Source organism: Thunnus maccoyii, chromosome 6, assembly GCF_910596095.1.
Source record: "Thunnus maccoyii chromosome 6, fThuMac1.1, whole genome shotgun sequence".
Lineage (NCBI taxonomy): Eukaryota > Metazoa > Chordata > Actinopteri > Scombriformes > Scombridae > Thunnus > Thunnus maccoyii.
In genome coordinates this window covers 3,042,799-3,066,316 of record NC_056538.1, presented here as the reverse complement: position 1 = coordinate 3,066,316, position 23,518 = coordinate 3,042,799, and the positions used below count along the sequence as shown (strand labels likewise).

Sequence of the window (23,518 nt, the reverse complement as noted above, 5' to 3'; positions counted from 1 at the left end):
ATTATTACTTTTATCGATCACAATATAAAAAGTCAGTGCATAGACAAACTTGTTTTTGAACACACGGATCAAACAAACACTAGAGAATGACCACTGGTTTATCTTGAGAAATAAAAGGAAAAATTGCACCATCAAGTGTCTGACGGATCTATTTATTAGGAGTCATTCATAAATAAATGACATAATGATAAATAGAAAATGTGCAGCAGTGTTATCAGTTCTCTGCAAGCTCAAATCTCAAAAAGAATTGTGAATTTGCAACTCAGTTCTAGAGCTGCAATGATTAGTTGATCAACAGAAAATAAATGTGAAACTGTTCTGATAATCGATTAGTTGTTTCAGTCTTTTTCAATCAAACATGCCAACAGATCAATGGTTCCAGGTACTCAAACATGAGAGTGCTTCTTCTTCTTGACCTTACGTTAGAGTGAATTGAATATATTTGGGTTTTGAACTGTTGGTCGTACAAAACAAGACATTTGAAGACATTACAATGGAGTCTGGGAAACTGAGATAGACATTTTTCACACTTTTCTGATGTTTTATGGATCAAATGATTCATTGAGAAAATACTGGCAGATTGATCAATAATGAAAATAAAGTGTTAGTTGCAGCATTGCCCAATTTTTTACTTCAAGGTTTCCTCCAGAGGTGTTTTAAGACATCTAAAAACACTCTGCTTGCAATTAGAATTTGTGTCTGATATGGGTTTTCCACAAAAAAAGTGTAATTACCTCATTAAAAATGCTTAATATTACATCTACTCATATTTTTCAGCACTCAGGGATCTACTTACAGCAGAATGAATGCGGCACCATCAACACAGTATTCACTTCTCTTAATACTTCCATGCTCTGTAATGCTTCCATCCTCTTCCCTACTCTAGCAAAGAAGGCAATATTTTCTAAACTCAAGGCAACACAGTTCCCACTTTTAGTTGCACCAACTTGCTGCTTTACCTTCATTTCATAATTTAATGTAGCATAGTAAATTATGTGAGTTCAAAAGTCTAAAACTTGTTGGACTATAGGACTAAACTGTCATTTGAAACCAGGTGAAAAACCTGGTGATATATGTGGACAGATGCTGTACCTAATAGAATCAATATTCTACCATCGAGCGCAAGTGAATACACACAGACACAGCTTAAGGTCTCTCTCTCTCACACACACTCACACACACACTTTTTATTTCCCTCCCTCTGTCTAATATGCGGTAATCAAAATTTCCAACCAACAGCTAATTGGGATTGTTATTACGGAGAGTGCTGCTGCTAGTGCTGGTGGGGAACATGAACTGGTTTTTGTTGGCAGTGATGATAAAGAACGACTTTGTTCAAGAGTGATGAAAAAAAAAGAGGGAGAGACTGAGAAAGAGGGTGAGTGAAAGGAGAGTGGAAAAGAGGGTGATAGAGGAAGAGAGAGAAGAGAAGAGACGAGGGAGGAGTCAGACACATGCAGAGAATTAACAGCTCCTGACCATCAATAACAGCCCGACAGTGTGTGTCTGCATGTGTGTGTGTGTGTGTGTGTATGGAGAGTGTGTTTTAAAGCTGTTAAAATGTTCCATCACATCTCTGAAGTTCTCTTCTATCTGAACATCAGATCATTCAGGCTTAAAACCAGAAACCATACATGAAAAAACATTTTATCATCCTTTTGCATTATCAGAGGAACATTCAATATGCTTCATCTATTTAGTAGTGAAATAATTAGTTGAATATATTTATACTGAGACATCTTTAATATCTCTACATGTATGTGGCCAGTGTGGGAAATGCTGCTAATCAATGAACAAGGCAGCTTTATGGTAATACTGGTTTAACAGCAGGTATTTAATTCAGTGGATTAGCCACAAATAGGGTAAATATCTTGATACATATTAAAATGAAATATGCCTTATGGGACATTTTATCCATATTGCCCACCTCAAGCTGATAAACAAAATATAAATATGTAACACTAATTATTAGATCATTTGAATTATTATTCACAAAAAAATAATGGATAACAGTCTGTTTATAAAGAAAAACAACAACTGCTTTCAGCCTCTCGAACACGAGGATTTCCTGCTTTTCTCAGCTTCAAACTATTATCAACTGAATAAGTTTGTGGTATTTGGAGTTGAAATCAACTTGAGTAAGCATTTTAATATGTTGCTTCAGGTTATGGAAACTTGATAGACATTTGTCATTATTTTGACATCTTGTAGACTAAAAAAAAATAGTGGTACATTTGTGTAATCAATGGTGGAAATGCAGATGCAAAGACTTTCAAATTAAAATTGCGTACAATACAAAAAAAAAAAATCCAATCAGTCACAACATCTGTTTCTAATTTTACAGAAAGTATTCCCAGTCAGATTACATTGTTTTAGTTTAAAAACAAATAATTAGTATGATATTTGACTAGTTATACATTTAAATACTTCAGATGATTTATAAAATACTGTGCATATAGTGAAAGTCACATACAGTGGCTTAATATTAGCCATTAAGAAAAAACATAATGCCATGATAGAGATTAGATTATAATCATGTGTTTTTTAATATGTCCAGTGGGGCTCTGTTATATTTTGTTGAGGTCCAGTTTCTTGTTAGAAGAAAAGTTCTTTAAATACAAGCAAATGCTTGTAATGTAACTCGAGATGTTTTAATGACGGCTGAATTTACACTTGTTATTATTTGTCAAATGGGGAAATGTATTATTTCCCGTGGCCCCTGGGGTACTATCCTAGTCTTCCCGCTCTGCTCACAGTGAATCATCAGATCCACTGAATTACTCCAGCCCCCTCCCAAAGAAAAAAAAAAAACCCTCGTCTGAGCGTGTGAAGGCCGAGACAAGCCGGCTCTTGAGGGAGAGACAGAGTGGACGACGGTGTTTGGAAGCTTCTGGAGTGTCTTCCTGGCTGAAGCTCCAGCCAGACTCCTCTGTGTCCTTCAGAGTAAAAACAAAAACATTTGTGAGTGTACGGCTCACAGCTAGAGCACATCTCTTATTTGTTATCACTTATGCTCCAGGCCCGGTTTACATTCTCCTGAGTGTGTCTACTGGCGTGTTCATCCGGAAATTTGTCCTCTACGCCCCCTCCTGATTTAGATTTGGAGAGCAATAAAACCTGCTGAGTTGTTGCCTTGGACAAATAAACTGACCGAAGTGTTGATGTAGAGATGTCCGAAAGAAACACACACACAAAAAAAGTTTGGATGAGAGAGACAGAGAGAGAGAATGATAGGCGCTGGTCTCTCACTCCTTCCTGTGAAAGTTTCCGGCGAGGCAGTAAACATGGCAGCGTCTGTCTCCTGTGGGAGCTGAGGGAAATGTGTTTGTGTGAGAGTGTGTTGTCGAGTGGATCTGTGTGTTTATGCATGTTTGTGTGTCTGTGTGTGGTGATGTACCGCTTGTTGGTGCATGCATACACTGTCTGTGTGTGTGTGTATGTGTACGTGTGTGTGCGTGCGTGTGTGTGTGTGTGTGGAGGTCAACAGTTCTCCTCTCTGTGAGGGAGTTGTGCTGGAGCCAAGTGCCCAGCTGCTCATAGGTGTCTGTTTACAGGCTGATTCACAGAGCTAACAGGGAAGACACACACACACACACACACACACACACACGAATGCCTTGCATCACTCTGCAAGAATTCTCACAAAACACGCAACATATAAGGTTTGCCTTAACAGCTTGTAAAGTAATTGCATTTGCTTCGTTTGTTAGCGTCCCCACTTGGAACATTAGGCCTTTAACGTCATTACTGCATAATTATATCACCTGAAACAATTACCAACATGGATAGACTTAATTATAGTGATTTCAGGATTTTACCTGCTTGACCACTGAGCACATATTTGGTTGTTAAATGGTTTGTTCAGTCACTCAGAACACTGTAATGTGTCATTGTGAGCAACTTTGACCGGCACATTTGAAGGTCAGAAGTCTAAGATACAGTATAAACCTTCAAAAAAACGTCTCATCTAAAATGTGGTTGTGGATTATATAAAGCTGTCATTATACAAAGCTTCTTGTTCCAGGGTTCTGACAGACATTTTTTTGTTTTATTTCAATACTGTAAAGATCCGGGATGGAGATGCTGATACATCTTTTCTGTGTTTTTGATTAGATTATATGCAAGTATTTAATTATAGAATCTACGTTCCTTGTATGAGTACATTCAGTCTCTTTTGTGTTATGTTCCTGTACCGTCACCAAACTAAATAGGAAAATGAAATAAAGAAGTTGGTCACAAAAAAAAAAAAAAAAATTGGGTTATATTACCAATAATTTGGCTGCAGATGTTTTGTATTAATTGTACATACAAGTACATGATAAGTATTATTAGCTAGTATTTCCATACCGAAGGTATTTTTGGGGTGTCTAGCAGACAGAATTACTTCATTTTCTCTGGAAAAAGTCATTGAAATCAGCTCCACCAATTCTAACAGTCAAATGCTGCTTCCGTCTTAATGCATCAGTAATAGAGATCCAATCATAACACATATAGCATGATATAATATTTGCAGTGCAGAAGTGAGAATATGTGAGTTTTAAAACAGACAATACCAGCAGGAATATGAGAGCAGTGTAGTGACTGAGTGTTTTTCTAATTAAACACAGTTTGTTCGTAATGAGAAATGTAATATCTGATCAAATTAAGTAGCATAAAATATGCCTATTAAGTAGGCATAGTTTCATTTTATCTTTCAATGCAGCTTATATACAGGTAACAATATAAATATGCCACAACAGTCAAACTAATGATGATGACAGCGCTCTTTAATAAATTTAGGACACATTATCATCTACAAGCGAGATACTTGCTTTACAGACAAAAGATACAATAAGAATTATTGTTGCTTTGCTCTCTTTCCTTCCTTCTTTTTTTCTTTTTTAATAAAATTTCCGAGGGGACATGGAAGTGATCCCAAGTGATAACACGACTTAATTAGAATTTTGTCCTGTTTACTGGACTCTTGTTGCCAACTCAGACCTCATGATTCCTGTCTGGATATTCAATTAAAGAGTTTTTGGGTCAAAATGATGATTTGTGTTTTGTAAAACAGTAGCCCACATCTGAACCATCCTCGGACTCAAAAAATGATCAACTACAGTATGTCAGCAATATAGACAGCCTGAACTCCCACACAGCAGACTGAAACTGTTTAGAGCAATTCAATTTGGCAATGCCATGAAATTTCTTCATGCTGCTTGTGACATCTCAAATTTTAATGTAAGAAAAATTGACCACTATACTCAATAATTGCTGACAGTGTAATTTTATAGAGTTAAAGTGGAGAATGTTACAGACTTAGCAAATGCATTAGATTAGACTCAGTATTATATTAATTATTGCTTGCTGTATTGCTTTAGAACAGCTTGCACTTTCTTTGGAATGGAAGTTTTGAGCTGCTTAAAGTTACAGCACTGTAGTTAGTTAAGAAAGAAAATACTGATACACTAATTATCATACGGATTTGACTAATTAATCGTTCAAAAGTTGTTGAATATATAATTTAAATATATTAAAATGTCAGACAACAAACATTGATAAAACGTGGTAGGTTTTTCTTCCATTTTCATACATATAAGACTTTATGCTTCAGGCCGGCGTGTTGCAGAGAGGACTGTGTTATCTGTTGAGACGGCAGCAGCCATCTTCAGAGTGTAAGTGAGCAGCATGCTGAGTGTTGGATGGCAGTGTGAGAAAGCGCAGGGCTGTGCTGCGTCTAATTCAACACGGCTGAAGGCTAATGAACTCGCAGGGCGGCCTGGCTTTTCTCATTAAAGGTGAGACCTTGCCGCTCTTACATATGTTAATAGGTGAGGGGATTGTAGGAGCGCAGGCAGGCTTAGAGGGAGACCTGGAGGGCTAGAGTTACACCTGTGTGTGTGTGTGTGTGTGTTGTAAAGTGACACACAGCTGGGGTAAGGGGAGGCTGGTTGGAGGTAATATGAAGTGATGTCCAAATTGCAAAACAGATTTTTTTTTTCTTCCGTAGTTCTTTTTGTAGTAACTGGGAGAGGTGTTTGTGCATAAGTGTATGTGTGTTCTTGGTGTGGTGGTGTGATGTCTGGAAATTGCCTCGATGTATTTTTGGAAGAAAACAGCGACCCTAATGTTTTTAACTAAAGGGTGAATGGCTTTGCTATTCTAATTTCTGACACACAAGCACATACATACACATGTGACATGACCCTGGCTGATGGCTGCTGGCGGAGGCCTCTCCAACAACACACACCCGACCTCTCACCTCTCACCCCTCTCAGACCAGCCTCCATTACCTCACAATTACATCCTACAAATGGTTTTCCCTCACACGTGTGCATGAGTGTGTGTATGTGTGTGTGTGTGTGTGTGTGTGTGTGTGTGTGTGTGTCTGTGTCACACAAAATGTTGTAGGCCAAAAGCAACAATCATATTTAGATATAATGACAATGGAGCTTTCATACCTTTCCTCCTCTTTTTTCCCCTCATCTTCCCTTTCTCCCTCTTCTTTTTCCCTTCTTAGCTACTCTTTTGCTTTTTCTCCTCTCCTTCCTTTCTTTCCTCTCTTTTCCCCCTCTTCTTTCTCCCTTTTTTCTTTCTTTCCTTCTAATCCTCTTGTTTCTTTCATTTTTCCTCACTTCTTTTCCTTATTTCTTTTTTCCTCGCTCCCTCCTTTCTGTCCTCATCTCTCCCCCTCTTGTTTATTTGATTTTTTTCCTTCTCTCTTTTACCCTGCTTTCTTTCTTTCAGTCTCTTTTCTTCCTTCTTCCACTCTGTCTCTTTTTTTTTTCTTTCTCTTTCCCATATACAGTGCTTGTAACAATCCTGCTCCTCTCCCTTCTGTCTCTCCTTCTGTTACACCTTTGCAAGAAATACCTTTTTTACTCACAGCATAATAAACATTTTCTCCAGAAAAATGTGTGATTCATCTAAGAGTTATGGTTGGAAGGGTTTTGATGATTCAGGAGGTGAATACACACAATGACCTTCTTCTATTCTAACACTAAGCGAACGCAACGAGTCAACGTTTCCTCGTCTGATGGCTTGGTAGTACGTGCGTGTGGGGAAGTGGTCTGGAGTGTGTGTTGGGATGGTTATAGAAGAGAGACAACAACACTCCAGGACACTGATCTGCCCCGAACCCCAAAGGTCATGAGTTCTGACCTTTAGGGAGCAGTCAGCAGTGAGCCCACAGGGTTGCAGGTAGGCTTGGATTACTGCACTCTGTCTACAAGCACACACACACACACACATACACACACAATGCTATGACGAGTGATATGTCAGAGAGCAGCAGCATGTGCATACACACTCACACACACACATGGATGGCTTGAGGGGAAATCAAGCTGTCGCCTCTCAATGACCTCTAACAAAAGGACCATTGAAAATAACAAGACAGGCTCTCACAGTGGCAGTTCAAGAAAAAGTTTCCCTTTGTTACTCAAGGCAACTTCTCAGCGTCGCGCCATTCAAACACCAGATCCCCTCAGCAGTGCCAAACTGGTTTTACAAGGGTTCACTGCACTTTGAAGAGAGGACTACTGGATACTGGTATTGGAAAACTGACATCCGAGTTTGGAAACCCAACCTACAATCTCTTCCAACACTGCGTATCACAACAATAACGTGTGTGACAGAATATGATGCTTTAAAATGAATATGGTTACCGCTGCTTTCCCTTCAAACGACTTTGCAGATGATTTTTACATCAGTAAAACTACTCCGTGGTTATTCTTGGGTTTTACATGGCCTTATAAACGTTTGAAACTTGCTGGAATCTATGCTTACGTGCACTTACATAGGAAGTGACGGGGGTGAGGCTTGGGTTCAACAAACTTTATACCTTTACCACAATGTTTATTACTGTATTTCAATATTGGTCAAAGAGTGGAGTCCCATCTCTGAAGCGTGTAGGACTAATCATTTTCATATCCTATTGAGGGCTCGCAGAAGACTGTCTGAGCATGATATTAAAACTTTTGGAGGAGGGGGTTACCAGAGTTAAAACTCCCCTTTACGTTGCATTATGGAGCTTCTCTCTTGGCACTGTTCCCCCGCAAGATCTGCATTAGGGTCTGCATCCAGTTCCCAACACAGTTTTCCACTTAAAGGCCACTTTTGAGTTGAGTCTGTTAGCTACTTAAAGATGCAATTTCAACTTTTTAAGCACTAAAAGGTAAGCAGCAGTAACACAATACTCTCCACAGGCTTTTCTTGGCTCCACTTCGAGCGGCAAGCGCGCCTTTATGTCCGACCAATGGTATAGATGGAGAGGGTCATCAATTCTTATTTAAGGCCGTTTCATTTCATATGACACCCTCTTATTACAATAAATGGACTGGACACAGCCATTTTGCAACGGATGTCGAGTTGGTGTGTAATTTCCCAGTGGTTCAATTTGAGATAATGCTATATTGTAGGAAGCTGAAAGAAACAAGCTTTTTTTGCCTCTGCAGTTTTCAAACATTCAGTTAGGCATGATGTATGAACTGAAAACATTGACAATATCAAAATTTTCAAAAGTGGTGGATAGAAAATAAACAGCAGGGACAGGACAAGGGGTGAAGGAGCTCACGCAAATATCAATAAACACTCCTCTTCCGTCTCGGAAGCTTCCTGCTTTATTTGATTAGGCTGAAGACGGAGGGAGGGTTGGGGGTGAAAAACAGAGCAGTCATGCTCTTTTGCTTTTCTTCCTCCTTTCCCTTCCTCCGCAATCTTCAGCCTCTCCTTAATGGGAATGGGAAGTTTGGGAAGTGGAGGGGAGGGGTGGGGTGGGCTGCAGCTAGCCTCAGCCTAACCTCCCCCATCTGGACTGGGGAGGGGAGGGGGCGACTTGCCAGCCTCCAGGCTACTCCCAACCCTTCCCAGCTGTTGGCTGTTCAGGGGCAGAGGCTTTTTTTCCCCCAAGTGTGTGTTTTTGGTGGGCTTGAGAAAGCATTTTTTTTTCATAAACAATTGCCATATCCTCCACCAGCTGCTGACCCCACGGCTCCTGTCCCTGAGCAGAGCTCGGGAAGCAGGCGGAGGGGAATGGTTCTCATTTAGGAGACTCTGCTTTGCAGGGGAGACTTGCTAAAGGGTGCTTGGCCCCACTGCTGTTAGCACGCTAGCTATAATGCAGAAGCGGGATAGGTCACTGGCTGGGAGCGAGAGATGTTAGCTGATAGCAGCCATAGTGACAGCACGGCTGCTATCAGCACCTTGTATGTTATGGATGGAGCTGCAGGCTGGAGGCATGCTAGACAAAGTAGCTGCAATAACTATTTGATGGAAGCCTGGGCTGCTATTCAAGCTAAAACTGTTGTCTTCTTTTACTATGGCTTAAAAGCTGCATGAGTTGATTTTTTTGGCCACTTGTGGGCAAAGGAACAAGCACATTTTATTGACATATTATCACCACATAAAGTTGATGTGACAAAAGTGTAGACAAACAGCCGCATGTTAACACATCCAGCAGACACAAAACAACATTAGCATTCATTTGGAGTCATGTTTCTGGCCACCTGACAAAGTCCAAGCCCAATATTCACTCTGCTTTCAGCTCTGTTAATCCTGAGAAAAATATCTGCAGCTCGTGACATCAGCTGAGCAGAAGTTATTAAGTGGAAAGTTAACACTAACTGCTATGTTAAACTACCACATTTTCACATGAAACTTCGTTGCACTACCTCTACTTACAAACTTACAGCAATTTAACTACTTCTTAAATAAACAAAACAATTTTGCAACATTTTTTTGTGATGTCACATCTAGAGATTTGCAAATTTGAATACTATGGGAGAGAAGGCCATTACTAATCGCTGACTAAAAATCATTTTAATTATTTTTTTCTTAAAAAGACTAGAAAGTGAAATATGCTATGATACTGTACAATATGTGTTTGTCCATCTAACATACCCTCATTATTTACTCATGCAATTATTATTCAACAAACATTTTTGTTATACTTTACTATTTTACTAATGTGAAAAAATACAGCCATACATAATGAAAACACCATTAACAAAGATCTTTGGAAATCTTCTACCTTGATGTAAAAGATTCTGCTCTAACTGAACAGCACACTACAGAGCACCAGTGTCATTGTAAATGTCAAGGTGATGTAGGCTGCCACAGATGATGCATTCTTGCTTTAATCTCCCTTTTAGCTCACCTAAATATTAAAAAAAACACTTTTCCTCAGGGTCTACAGTCATTATCTTCCATCTTCCATCATTCTACCATCACAAGTTAATGATGAATGCTTTAGACTTGCTAGGGGAATGTGTATGGTGCAACCAAGTTTTACTAAGTTATAGTATAACTCCCACACTACCTTCACATTAAACTGACACATAACTGCAGCAAAAGCTTGCTGTTTCTTGGCTGCTAAATGCTCCACTATGTTGACCAGCTAGTCACTAACTGTGTCTGTCTGTTGTTAGGTGCTGGACAGGTAGTGTACAATTGGTTTAACAGAGCTTTTTTTTACTGCCTGATGCTTCTGGAAATGATGTTGATAGGAGCAGAGGCTGTAAAAACACAACCGTGAGCCAAAAGAGGCTAAAACGCTCCATGATGAGTTGGGTAATAATTCTCTGTGGTTCATCACATGAGTGACACCTTTCATATTACAAATAGTTATTTAATCATAATATATATACTTTATATACTTATATAAGTACTTCATCTTTAAAAGAAGTTCTCCTGACCAAGCGAAAAACAAAGGAAACGTGTAGAGAAGGGAGATAACAAAAGACAAGTATCACCATCCCCAACAAACACACAAACAAAAACAAAAATCACACACCCATTCCCACCCACCGCCTCCTATACTTTCCTGTCCTCAAACACCCGTCCCACTGCATCTGTTGATGAAAAATGGATTGGCTGCTTGTTAGTGAAGGCGGGCACAGGTGCCAATGCAGTATGTATATCATCCGATGGCATGTTTGTGCTGATGTACTATGTATGAGGCGGACGGGCTTCATGCAACTTTCAGCAGGCCGGGGAGGCTGTAGGTGAGGCCAGCACAGCCTGCAGCCAAAGACGTCCGCACCTCCGAGTGTGTGTGAGCTCAAACTGAGCTTTGTCACAGCTGGCTGGTGGATCCACACATTTAGAAACACAACTGGGAAACTGCTCACGCAACTGCCTTTCTTTCAGTCAGAGTCATACGCATTGTTACACACACAAACACTCGCCTCAGCGCAGCGGGGCTGAATCTCACACAAAAGCTATTTTTCTACTTGCATCATAAAACTCATGCAAGCACACACAAGTATACACACACTTTTACTGAGCAGACACTCGGGCATCCCATTTGAACTTTCACCTCAAGTGTCCAGCACACACACTCGCGCTCACACAGACACACTCGCTGAGTCTTTGTACTGGTCTGTCTTGGAATCGCATGGTAATACTTCATTATGGCAGCACTGTAATTTGGGGGGAATGAGAACTTCAAACGAACAGCAACCCACACACAAACACACACAGACGGGGTTACTGTAAATGTGTGTGACCCAGAGTTCTGCTGGGACCAGCATCAGTTTTTTCTGGATTCCCAGAACAGTCCAAAATACACCCGGACAGTAATCAGAGGCGCACTGCGAGGTTATAATTGTTGGAGCTGATTACAAAGTGGAGAGTAATGGTTCAAATTGGGAGAGGAGTGCAACGCCAACATGTACACAGAAAAATGTGAACTCAGGGACACAGGGTGTTTGCAGGTTTTAAGGCCTTCTGACTCAATTTTTTATGCTGAAGTTGCATTTGGTGGCTCCTGCTGTCACCCAGAGTTAACTAGTTGAATTGTTCAAAGTTGGATGGTCTGTGTTGTCCACATATGATTAAAGTGACCTTTGTGAATCAAATTTCTTCCTCTTAGATTCTAGGAGGGATGGAAACGTTTCTTTTGATAAAGGATTTATTTGCTTTTTTGGGGGGGGGGTGTTTGGAATTTTGGTGTTAAATTTAGATTTTTTTTTTTTACTTCCTGTATTGTAAATGTTTCATGAGTTATACATAAAAACAGCTTGCTCAGTGCACCTTTAATCTACAAATGAGCAGCATATCAAAAATGACAGTGAAATAATTGTTCCAGTGTCTAACTGTTTAACTAGACACACCTCTCAATAACCTATTAATCTAAGAGACTGTGGCTCAAGGCTAACAGTTAGCTTTATACTTAAATGCTACCATACATTCTCATAGTAGATACATAAGTATATTCCTATTATTTGTATTAATCTCTTGATTCATATTCTTTACTGTGCATTAGTGGGTTAACATAACCCACTTTTGTATTTTCAACTAAATCTTGAGTTATTCTTAAGATTTCAATAGGTGTTATATTACGTACATTTAGGTCTACCTAGATAGAATGCTTAGATAGTAATTTTGTATAAAGTGTCATCATTAGTATCAATGCTAATACAGATCATTTTGGCAACTATATATCCAACTATGTCATATTTCAGAACTGCCTGGACACCAGTGAATTATCTACTGGTGCCTCCTCTTTTAGGAATGCTTTACCGATTTACCTTGATGCACCAGCAGGCATCACCTGTTTGCTACCCATACTGTACAGTGCATGCTCAGTCCAATGACAAATCAGAAACTTGTCCTTATGGATCCCAAATACTGCTGCATAGATGCTTTTTGTATTTGAAGTGTTTGGGCGGTATCTCTTTTCCAACATCCTCATCCCTAAACGGGAACTTTCGTTGTTGTTTGTCTGTGTCTTCCAAAATGACAGAGAAGACTGCTACAGAATGATTCATATGTGTTAAATAAATGATGTACCATCTCTATGGTTAAAATGTGGTTAACTTTAGCCAACTAAATATACTTGGTTATGGTTAGGCAATGATGGTGTTCAGACACTTTTTACGCTGGACCATCCATCCCACAATCCCCCCCAGAGGTTTCTCTGCACTATAACAATGTTAGGGGACTTCTGTCTTTGCCTCTTAGAGACAACATTATTCATAGGATGGCTTGTCAGGAACATAACTGTAGGTCATTTTAAGTGTTTGAACAAATTACCAATGCTGTTATTTTTGGGTGAGACAGTCTTTCTTTTTATTTATTTATTTTATACGTACTTTTTTTTACTGTAAAAAATCGAATCCCTTGGGTTGCTGTGTCAAACTGAATTTCCCCTACAGGGGATCAATAAAGGTACATCTTGTCTTATTTTCAACACACATGATGGTTATGTGCTATCCTTCAAAGAACAAAGTGTCTTTTGCTTACACAAGTGCAAATACTGATTTCTTTATACAATCAAATTTTATATTCATGTAGTAACAACGGATGAAAATTTCAGAAAACAGGAACGAGAAAGAAGCAAGAATATATTGTAAGTAAGTAATAAAGTGAACAATGAATAAACAAAATGTAACTGACGATTCAAAGAGAAATACATGGGAGAGGTAAGGATTAAAACTATGCGAGACATGATATCATGTAACCAGCAACATCTGAAAATACTTAAATTACAATACAGTGAAAATTTGTACTATGTGAATATATTATGAAAAATTCAAAACATACTGTATGAAATAAATAGGAAATAAAATCCATCGGGTACGTGTGTGTGTGTACATCCCACAACCAGTTATTTATTTAGTTTCAACAAAGACCCCAAAGACCCCCTTCAAACACTCCTTCATCCATATGTATAAATAATACAAAACACACATGCACACAAACACCATTCTTGGCTCTCGTCGTGTGGACAATTATACTCACACTGTCACACAAACACACTGCGCCAGGGGCCTACATGATGTGAGGTTGTCCTTTGTCCTCACACACAACACACAAGTTTGGCATAATGCTCAAATGAGCAGGAATTGAGAAAAGATGGTGTAGTGTGTGTGGCTGTACATACTTAAAAAACTCCCAGCTTAAGGTAAAACATTTACTGTTTAATGTCAAATTATGATGGAGACTTTCACTGAAAACAATACAAATGGAATACAGCATATATACACATGAAGTCAGGTTTTATATATATACACAAATATATAACTGAGCACTTTAACTCGTTATTACAGAGGGGGAAAATGTACTGGTTATTAAAAACCATCAAACTAGACCTCAAAAGGCAGTACTGAGAGGTCTAACATACAGTTATTGTATATGACACATGTGCACAATAACAACAGGAGTTGAGAAGAAGTTATTGGAGATCGGCCCATTGCTCAGGTTTTCCATCTATTATATTTCCCATATGCTCCTGTGCTCCATCTATGCTGAGCGACAGTAGGCTCTGTGCTAACACTTATGTGTATACTGGTGGCAATAGGGTCCACCAAAGGGAAACCTTTTTTCAGGTAACTAAAATCAAACAAGTCTTTGAATTTTGTGAGCTTTAAATGCAGCACACCAATACAGTAAAATAGCTGAGGTTTGAAATAATGATGGTATGTAACCTTTGTCACCTGGGAGATGAGTAGGAGTTTTGTTCTAATGTTAGACCTCAAGGATGGTGATAAATATTAAAAATGTACTTGCTGAAGTTCTTTTTAAACCATTCGTCAAACTTGATTACATTTGGATAAGCAAAAAGCTGTCGATGTTGTATTGTATGTGTTGTTTGTACACTAATAGTGAAGGCCCATACAGATATTTGAGTGTTTTAAAAAAAATCTAGAAAACACAGCCCATCCTCAAAAGAAAAACGACAGTATAGGTCGAAAATTCAGCAAAAACGACCTATTATTACGTTTTAGTGACAGACGCCATCTAGTGGCCGTAGTAATAATGACCTGGAGAAGTGATGTCAATATAAGGTGATAAATTTCCATATTCAGAGGTGGTGGTTTGGGTGGATGGCTAGATAGATAGATGGTAAAAATTGGACAGGAGACAGCAGTTCACTTCCCGTTTCCAACCGCGAGTGTCAATGTTTGAAGTTTTCATGTACCTATCACTCCACATAGTGTAAAGTATGTAAGATGTCAGCATGAGGCACCAGAGCAGACCATCTTCTGGGAGAACATGGATGATTAAGATATTTCCATTCTTATCACTTAACAGGGAATCTATCCAATAGGACAATTTACCTAAACACGTACAAATACTTGTGCATTTCTTTAAAGTGGCACTGCATGTATATTAATATGGACTGTTTGAAGAGAACACAGAGACACCGGAGAAGCCCACAGACACACACACCATACTGCCTGGTCTTCTGCATACACAAGTGCACTTGTGCACTCCCCTCACTCATAATATACCCTCCTTCCCCTCTCATCCTGAGCTGGATGTATAATACATGCTTTATTCTCTGCCTAAAGGGCAAATGCTGCTGAGTGTGTGTGGAGGATGTGTTTGTGTGAGTTGCTCCGTAGAGAAACTGTCCTGTGATACAAGAGACAGCTGAGCCCAGCGCACTTTGTTTCAATCTCTGTTCCCAACTGATGGCTTGGAGGACTTCCTAACTGGTTCTTATGAGGCAGCAATTTTGGCTATGGGAAGTTAATATGACTTCATCGTATTAAATTTTATGGGGCAAGTAATTCTTACTGTACTTTTTTGGGGGCATTTAAAGAAAAGTATTTAAAGAATAGGAGTTTAAAATGTTCATTCACTTGCAATTCATTACTACTTTTTGGTGGCCTTACACTTGCGGATGTTAATTTTAAGCACATAAAAATCAATGTAAAAGCAGCTGTAATTACTCGGCTCGTATACTAAGGCTGCACCTTGACTGTTTCAATCAGTCACCATCCTCAGGACTTACACAAATTATGATATACAGACTCAGTGTCAGACAGTCAATATGAATATTTGAAGCATACAGACCAGGTCAACAGCTTCAATTATACTTTGAATAAACATTCGGATTGGCAGGATGCCTGATCTAAGTTACCTTGAATGTGTTTTGATTATTGTTGCCAGAAGTGCTGCTTCCAGTTATCAGAGTACACTGCTATTTCTCAAGATAATGGTCGTGTGATGAACAGATTGGACTTGTATCACTCTGTGAAACTTGTTTCTTGTCCAATCACTCAGCAAATGAAAGTCTGGTAAATTCCATGAGTTTAATAATCAAATAAATCTTGCCAAACATTGTCCAAGTCAGTTTAATGTATAATCATTTGCAGAGAAAACCTGATAATGGCCTTAATCAAACTGCATAATTTGAAACAGGCTCTTGTTGAAAATATATATCTTAGTCTTACATACACTATTAGTGTTGACGAAGTAGGTCCACTTTGAACTTTTGGTTTCAAGAGATGGTTATCCCTTAAAAAGTGAATCCCTAGCAGAGATCAGTGTTTTACATTAATGTATCAATATGCATCAAAACAAAATTAAGGTATTATATTTATTGAGGCCATGCTGACACTAAGTCAGAAATATTTGACTCTATTGCACTGAAATGTCAAAACAGAAGGATAATGATTAACAACAAATTTGGACATCCCTGCCATTATTTAGAACTGGGTGGCTGCACTGAGACAATAAATCTAATTGCAGGTTTGATTTCAAGTAAGATATATCAGTGGCACCACTGATTTTGCGTGATCACCTGAATTGATGTACAAAATGAACAATAACACAGAGTTGGTCCTTTAAGGTCGCTGCTATTCAAACATGTCAGTAAAGGTTGGAAGCCATATACTGTATTAATGTTTTCAAAAAGCTTTGTTGCTCCTGTCCACTCTGTGATTCAATTCAAGAGCTTAGTGAGAAACATCAGCTTAATGTGGCCTTAAGGCCAAACCAGAAACAAAAAGATGCAACTTTAAATGTGTCTGCATTGATGTGGGTGTGGCCTGGAACTGGGCAACTTCATACACACCCAGCCAACCTGAGCCTTAAAATATTCAAATACAGCTTGGTATTGGTTCACATGGCAGCAAATGAAACTATTGAATGTGGAGCCTGTCAAGTTGACATTTGATCACCAAAACTTTAGGACTGGTGTTGGGATTAATAGTAAGGCCTCCACCTTGTATAAGTGATGTCAGCTTCTTGAAGGAGAGCATCTTATAATGTTGATATGGCTTTGCTAAATGACTGGATTAACTGAATATGGTAAAGTGCTTTAAAATATTCTTCAACCTTTTTATTGGTTGGACACAGCCAATGGGTTGTTGTCAATGAGATTTCATTCTGAATTCAAAATGTTTTATTTCTTTTTGAAATATTTCAAACTATTCCTTATGATTTTCATGTGGACCTTTCTCTGAGGCCACACTGAGAACAAGACAGACAAACAGAAAGACAGACAAAGTAGAAAGTTGGCCATCTTCCTCTCTTCCTCCTCCTCCTCCTCCTCCTCCGCCTGTCCTCTTCTCTCTCTCACACCAATGATAGAACAATGATTGGGTAGTGAGTGAGAGAGGGAAGGGTGGGTGGATGGATGGATGGATGGATGGAGGGATGGATGGATGGATGAAGGGGCAATGAAAATGACTGGCATGCTTGCGAGGAAAAAAAGCAAATAAATCAATTGAAATGGTAATTGGCAGAGCGAGGAGCTTCGTTTTTAGGAATAACCTGCGGGAGACAGACAGGAGATAAAAAACAAAAAAAGTTGGGTTTTAAATGTCTGCTGGTGGCGTGTGTGTGTGTGTGTGTGTGAGTGTGTGTGTGTATGTTTGTTAGCACACTTTTTCCTTTGCATGCATATCCATGATTGCAGAGGGTAGATGAGCGAGTGAGACATGCAGCTCTGTATGTAGCCGCTTTGAGGATGCAGTTTATTGTGTTGTATTATGGGAAGTGTAGGATACTGTGTTTTTGGAGCTTGACCCGTACTGAGGACAAAAAGTCAGGAGGACTCATCATTTTGACCATTCTTTTAAAAATCTGTCTCATGAGTCTAACTGTATAAAAGTAAATGGTAAATGGACTGCATATATATCATGCCTTTCTAGTCTTCAGACCACGCAAAGTGCTTTTACGTACACTACAAGCCACATTCACCCATTCATACACACATTCATACAATGATGGCACAGCCTTCAGGAGCAATTTGGGGTTAAGTATCTTACCCAAGGACACTTTGACATACGGACTACAGGAGCTGGAGATCAAAACGCCGACCTTCCTCCTACCTCCTTTCTTTGAAAGTCACTCTTAAGAAACTCTTTAAATGATGTGATTGAACCAACCGTAAAATAGGGAATAAAGGTTCTTCTCATGGCAGGTGAGTAATTTTTATCTTGCTGTGCAGTGGAGAACAAAAACAAATAACTCAAACATAGAGCTTAATTTGCTTTTGTTCTTTCAGCTTTTCATTCATGCATACACAATGGAATGCAGCACTACTTACAAAATCCACAGCATGTGAGCAAACTAAACTTAAAAGAGCCAAAACTCAGCTTTAAAGTTGTACACTCATTTTAACTGGAACAGCTTGGATGCTCTTAAAATGTCTTACCTAATCAATGATCAAGGATCAAATATTCAGGAGATTACAGGATGCTAAAAACAACTACTGGCTGCTAATGCAGGGATGAGTCTTCCTACAGCACTGTTGCTGGTCATAAGTCGTTCAAGAAGCTGTAAAATAAGTCTTAAGATTCATCACTGAGGCGTCTGTGAGAGAATCAAGAATGCTTTTCTTCCTTAGCGTCATTATTTTCCAACTGGCTGCTTTGTTGACCTCACCGCAGAACTTTCATATCATGTGTGAAAAGAGTCAATATGGAACTGTTAGCTACGGCCTATGAACTAAATGTTAATGCCAAAAACCACTGTCTTATACTGAGATTTAAAGCCAGCAACTCTCAATCTTCCATGTGTGAAAGAGGCTTCAGATATATTGCGAGCTGTCATGTTAAACTCAGTTTTGCAAGGCAACAAAGACTGTCTCCTCTCTGATGATGACCTTGGAGTGGAATACACATTACTAAACCAAGGTGGACATTATACAGCAAGGTGGCTATAAAGATTACCAATTGTCAATGAGTCCTGGCAGAGCTGCAGGCGGCTGGAAAGCAGCAGTGCTGACTGAGAAAACACAACCCCCTCATTTAGTCTGATGGAACTGTAAAGTAGCTAACACACGCAGGAGCAATTGTGGCTGTGTGTGTGTCAGTACGTGTGCTTCATTAGTGTGCATCTTGGCGTTGTGTGTTCCTTGTGTGTGAGTGTAATGGGTACCGTGTGCTTGCTGAGGTCTTGTTTGCCCATCTTAAGTCAATTAAAAGGAAATAAGGCGGCTCTGACCGGCCCGTGAACCAGCTCCCTCAGCTGAGAGCATGTCTGCACAAAAAAACACACACACATACAAGCTAACACAAGGAGGCTGATAATGCTCCACAACTGGCAATCGACCCTGTGCCCTGCTGTGTGAGAAACAATGGCTCTGAGGCCTTGTGAGTGTGAGTGTGTGTTTAGTATGGCATGTCTGACAAGGCTTCAGAGGGAAACTGTTAAAGACAACATCAGACACAAATGCAGACACACGTTCCCTTTGTTTCTGTCGAGGAGAGCCAAAGAACACAGTTGTGTCTTACACATCGACACAAGAAAACACACTTATACACACAGATACACTGTACCTTCCTAATAAAAAGACAGCCTAGGTGTAGAGGATGCTGCCAGAAAGCTGCTCTACAGGGATCTGTCCCATTTTGACAGCTCTGGAAGTCACCATGGCTCCCAGCTTTCCCCGCTATGAAAATATTATTTCAGCTGAATTGCCTACTATTACAAGTCCTTTTTTTGCCCAATAACCCTCCAATAGGTGACCCAACATTTGACTGATCTTCACAACAGATAGTATCTATGTATATATGAAATCCGCAACTAACTGTAAAATGATGACAGACTGGTCCTCAGGTACTATATGTGATTTGAAATATATCTGAGGAACCATCTGTTGATATACGGTAAAGAGATTTATAGAACATGGCAATTTAATCTTCTGGGGTGACACAGAATTTGACTGAAGTTCAATTTTAGTGTCTTTTTAGGAGACAATTAAATGATAGATTAAATGAGGAGAACATGCAGAGGAGGTGGTACTCTTGCTCATTCGGCTTATTGCTGTGATCTCACGGTACTTGTGATCCATATAAGTGATTTTTTTTTCTTTTCTTTTTTTTAGGCAGTGAATAAATACACTGTTATGGAAGATTTCAGTGAGTAAATCAAACTGAATCAAGGGAACCAAAATGAGATTTTTAAAAGTGAAATATGAAAATTACACCCTTCAGAAAGCTAAAGGAACAGTCAAAAACAGTCAAACTATCGCTTGTCTCCTATTTTGAAATTTGCACACATTGAACTGATTGTAAAAACATAACAAAGCAATTAAACCACTTGAAATTCCACAGGTGGGCCAAAAAACATTTTGAAAATATTTCCCAATCCACATGTTCATATGTTGAGACTTGAGGAAAAAATATCTGTTTGAACAAATGTTTTGTGATAACCCAAACAACTTCAACACCCACAATGCCTTGTGGGACAACAACAAAATAGCTTTTATAACCACAATGACACTGTTCTGTCAGTCAGTCAGAACTCTTGTGTCACTACACTTAAACCAATTACAAGAACCCTATTTCCTGGTACAGTTTATTTATATTGTGGACAGTATGCTCATTTGTCTTCCACAGTCCTTAGCTTTATGAGCCAGATGGTCCAATCAAATTTCAAGGCTGATGCTCACACATGGAGGCTGATCCAACAGACTGACGTGAGCAAGACGCAACACATCAAGAATAAATAGCATTAGCAATGACAGAGTGAGCAGGCCCTACTGTAGCTGTGTCATAAAGTATTTCTACAGACACCTGAAGTTAAATATTGAAAGATCATTTCTTGTCATGTTTTTCCTATGTTTGATCTCTCAGCAGCTCATTAGTGATGAACATATCAAGGGATGGAGAGAGAGAACACTTGTGTGTTTGGTGCTGTGTATATTTCATGCATCATAGTGTTAGTAATGTATGCTCTAAAAAAAGAAGCATGTCTCCTTGATTCCTCTGCATTTTAAAGCTGCAACATTTTATTTTTTCAAAGTCCTTCAGTGTGACATCATGTTGTACAGTTGTCCAGTATTCAGGAAGATAAAAATAATGTCCACCCCCGTACAACATGGGTACATGGATAATAAGAATTTTTGTGGTAAAGGTAGCTTTTTGTGGAATTCTATTTCTGCCAGAAAAGAAAAAAAAGACATGAAAAGATAGGAATGCTAAAAACAAGTTTTAAGATAGTAAGTCAAAATTATGACCTATAATAGTGACCTAAAAGATAATTTTAACTGAATGTCTCAATGTTTACTTAGTGAATCCCATATCTAAATGTGACACCACATAGAAATACACCACCAAACAAAACAGGTACATAGATAATTGACATTTGTGTATAAATGTCAGTTTCTTTTAGAAGATCATAGTAACAAAATTAAAAGTCAATTTTGAGAGTCAGCATTATGACTTATAATTGTGATGTAAAAAGGAAGTGGCAAATATAATTCAATCGAGCTCATAACTTTGAATTAAAATTCTTATGTTAACTCGGTGTGTCATAATTTTGAGTTAGTAAGCAAAGACTGTGACAGTAAGTAGAAAATTGAACTTACTATCTCATAATAGAAAGTTGATAAAGCTTCTCAATTTATATTATCATCCTATCATTATGACTTAAAAAGTCATCATTTTGACTATGTATGTTATGATTTTGAATCAACTCAAAGTCATGATTAAGAGTTGCTAAGTTAAAATTTTGAATTCAAATTTCTATTAAAATTTCAATAGCTTGTCATGGTGGAAATGGTTTTCCACAGTTTAAACATGAACACATTTTTGAGTCTTAAGAACAAAAACATGAATATTGTGCATTATTTACACTTGTATAAAAAGGTGATTGAGATGTCTGATGTCTCTCTCAGGCAGTGAAGAAAAACCTTTTCTCTAGGCTGTCTAAGGATTTATGAGCCATGGACCACCTGCTGTCACTAAGCTGTAGAAAACTTGTTGGTAGACACACCATGACACAGGATATCTGTAAATCAGACCAGGACTTCTTTGTCAGGCCTTTGTTCAATTTGAACCTTCCTGAAGTCCTAATTAAAGGGAAGGTCAAGCCAACTTGTTCAGTGATCACATTCTCTGCGCTCCCACTGTGAGCAGCATGATAAGTACCAGGTCCTAATGCAAGTGCTCTATCCCGTGACAATCCCAGAGCAGAGAGGTGAGGGAGGCAGTGGAGGTGAGGGACCACTTAATCCTCTATCCCCAAACCCAGCTCGTAATAAACAGGCTACATTTAATCCACAACACAGAGGAGCAAGGGTTAAGTCTTTATCGCTTGCCATGCCAATGTTCTCCCTTTTACTCACTCTCGCTTGCTATCTTTGTAAGCGTCATTATAATACTGCTATTGTAAAATCACTGGATTAAAATCTGGACCAGCAATCTGCATTAGGTTAGAGGAAATGAATCACTACTGTTGTTGAGGCAGAAAATAAAATACCAGTAATTTATTAAACAGATGTAAAATAAAATAACAAGGGCTGAAAAAGTACTGACATATCTTGAGTTCAGCGTATCTGTCGGTGAATGAGTAAGTCAAATGTGCAAAAAATCCTCAGGGGAAATATTCCCCCATGGAGTATCTTTGTGTCATCATCATTCAAAGTTCAGCTTGCAATGAAGCAAAAGGTGTCCAGATGAATTATGCAGTTATCCAAATAAGCTATTGCATATTGCAAAAAAAAAAAAAAAAAAAGCCCCTGTACCGCAGTTTATGGGCTGAAAAGAGTTTTCCATAACATGTTTAAATGCCAAATTGGCCTTAATTTGTTTATAAATGCTGATCATTTCCTTTGACATCTGGATCTACAGTATGTACAACACTGTGTCCTGAACAGCAGGAGAAGGGATAAACAAACACTCCTCCAAACTGAATAGACAGATTATCATAAGTTATTACTTTGTGACACTTGTGAGTTGTGATATTTACTCTCATTCTTCTTTTTCCCACAAAGTTTCCAGACAAAGGAACAGTGGGAAGAAAGATATACTCAACAGCCCATTTGACAAATCAATGCAGTTACAGCACTTTCTTTCTCATTTGCATAAACATATTCTAAGTAAGCCATGGGGGGGGGGATCATCATCATAACATCATATATATATATATATATATATATATATATATATATATATATATATATATACATATATATGCTCTGGCCATGCAAGTTTGATGGAAAAAGCTTTTTTTTAAGAAGTAGAAAGTCCCATTCATCCTTTTTTAATTTACTTTGATCAGTTATTTCTGTGTTTTTTATATTGTGCATAGATAGATAGTCTTTTTCATCAGTTGCCATGGGGACAACTTCTACAGAAACAAACCTTAACCAAGGGCTTAAGTTGCCTAACCATACCTTAACCAGAGTTTATTTGTCTTAAATACACACTTATCCTAACCTCAATAGTATTGCAGTTGCAATACGCAGATGTTGCAGAAAGAAAGAATTTTTAAATTGTAGGTATTGGATGTTAAAAAATGTTGGTTTTAAATGTAATCCGGGGTTTTGCAGAATCGTCCAATGTCAACTTTC

General features: G+C 38.7%; 1 protein-coding gene across 5 annotated transcripts in view; it reads right to left on the bottom strand.

Annotated features, from left to right (window-relative positions):
- The window catches only part of bcas3 (BCAS3 microtubule associated cell migration factor), a 361,503-nt gene that overhangs the window by 146,713 nt on the left and 191,272 nt on the right, over positions 1 to 23,518 (bottom strand). Inside the window, exon 23 of one of the 5 annotated variants that reach the window (XM_042413574.1) lies at positions 17,251 to 17,487. The exons of the other annotated variants lie outside the window; for them this stretch is intronic. Within the exon in view, the coding sequence (XP_042269508.1) occupies positions 17,477 to 17,487 (11 nt within the window). The 3' untranslated portion in view covers positions 17,251 to 17,476. Of the gene's footprint in view, positions 1 to 17,250; positions 17,488 to 23,518 lie in introns of those variants that run through there. 5 annotated transcript variants of the gene reach the window in all.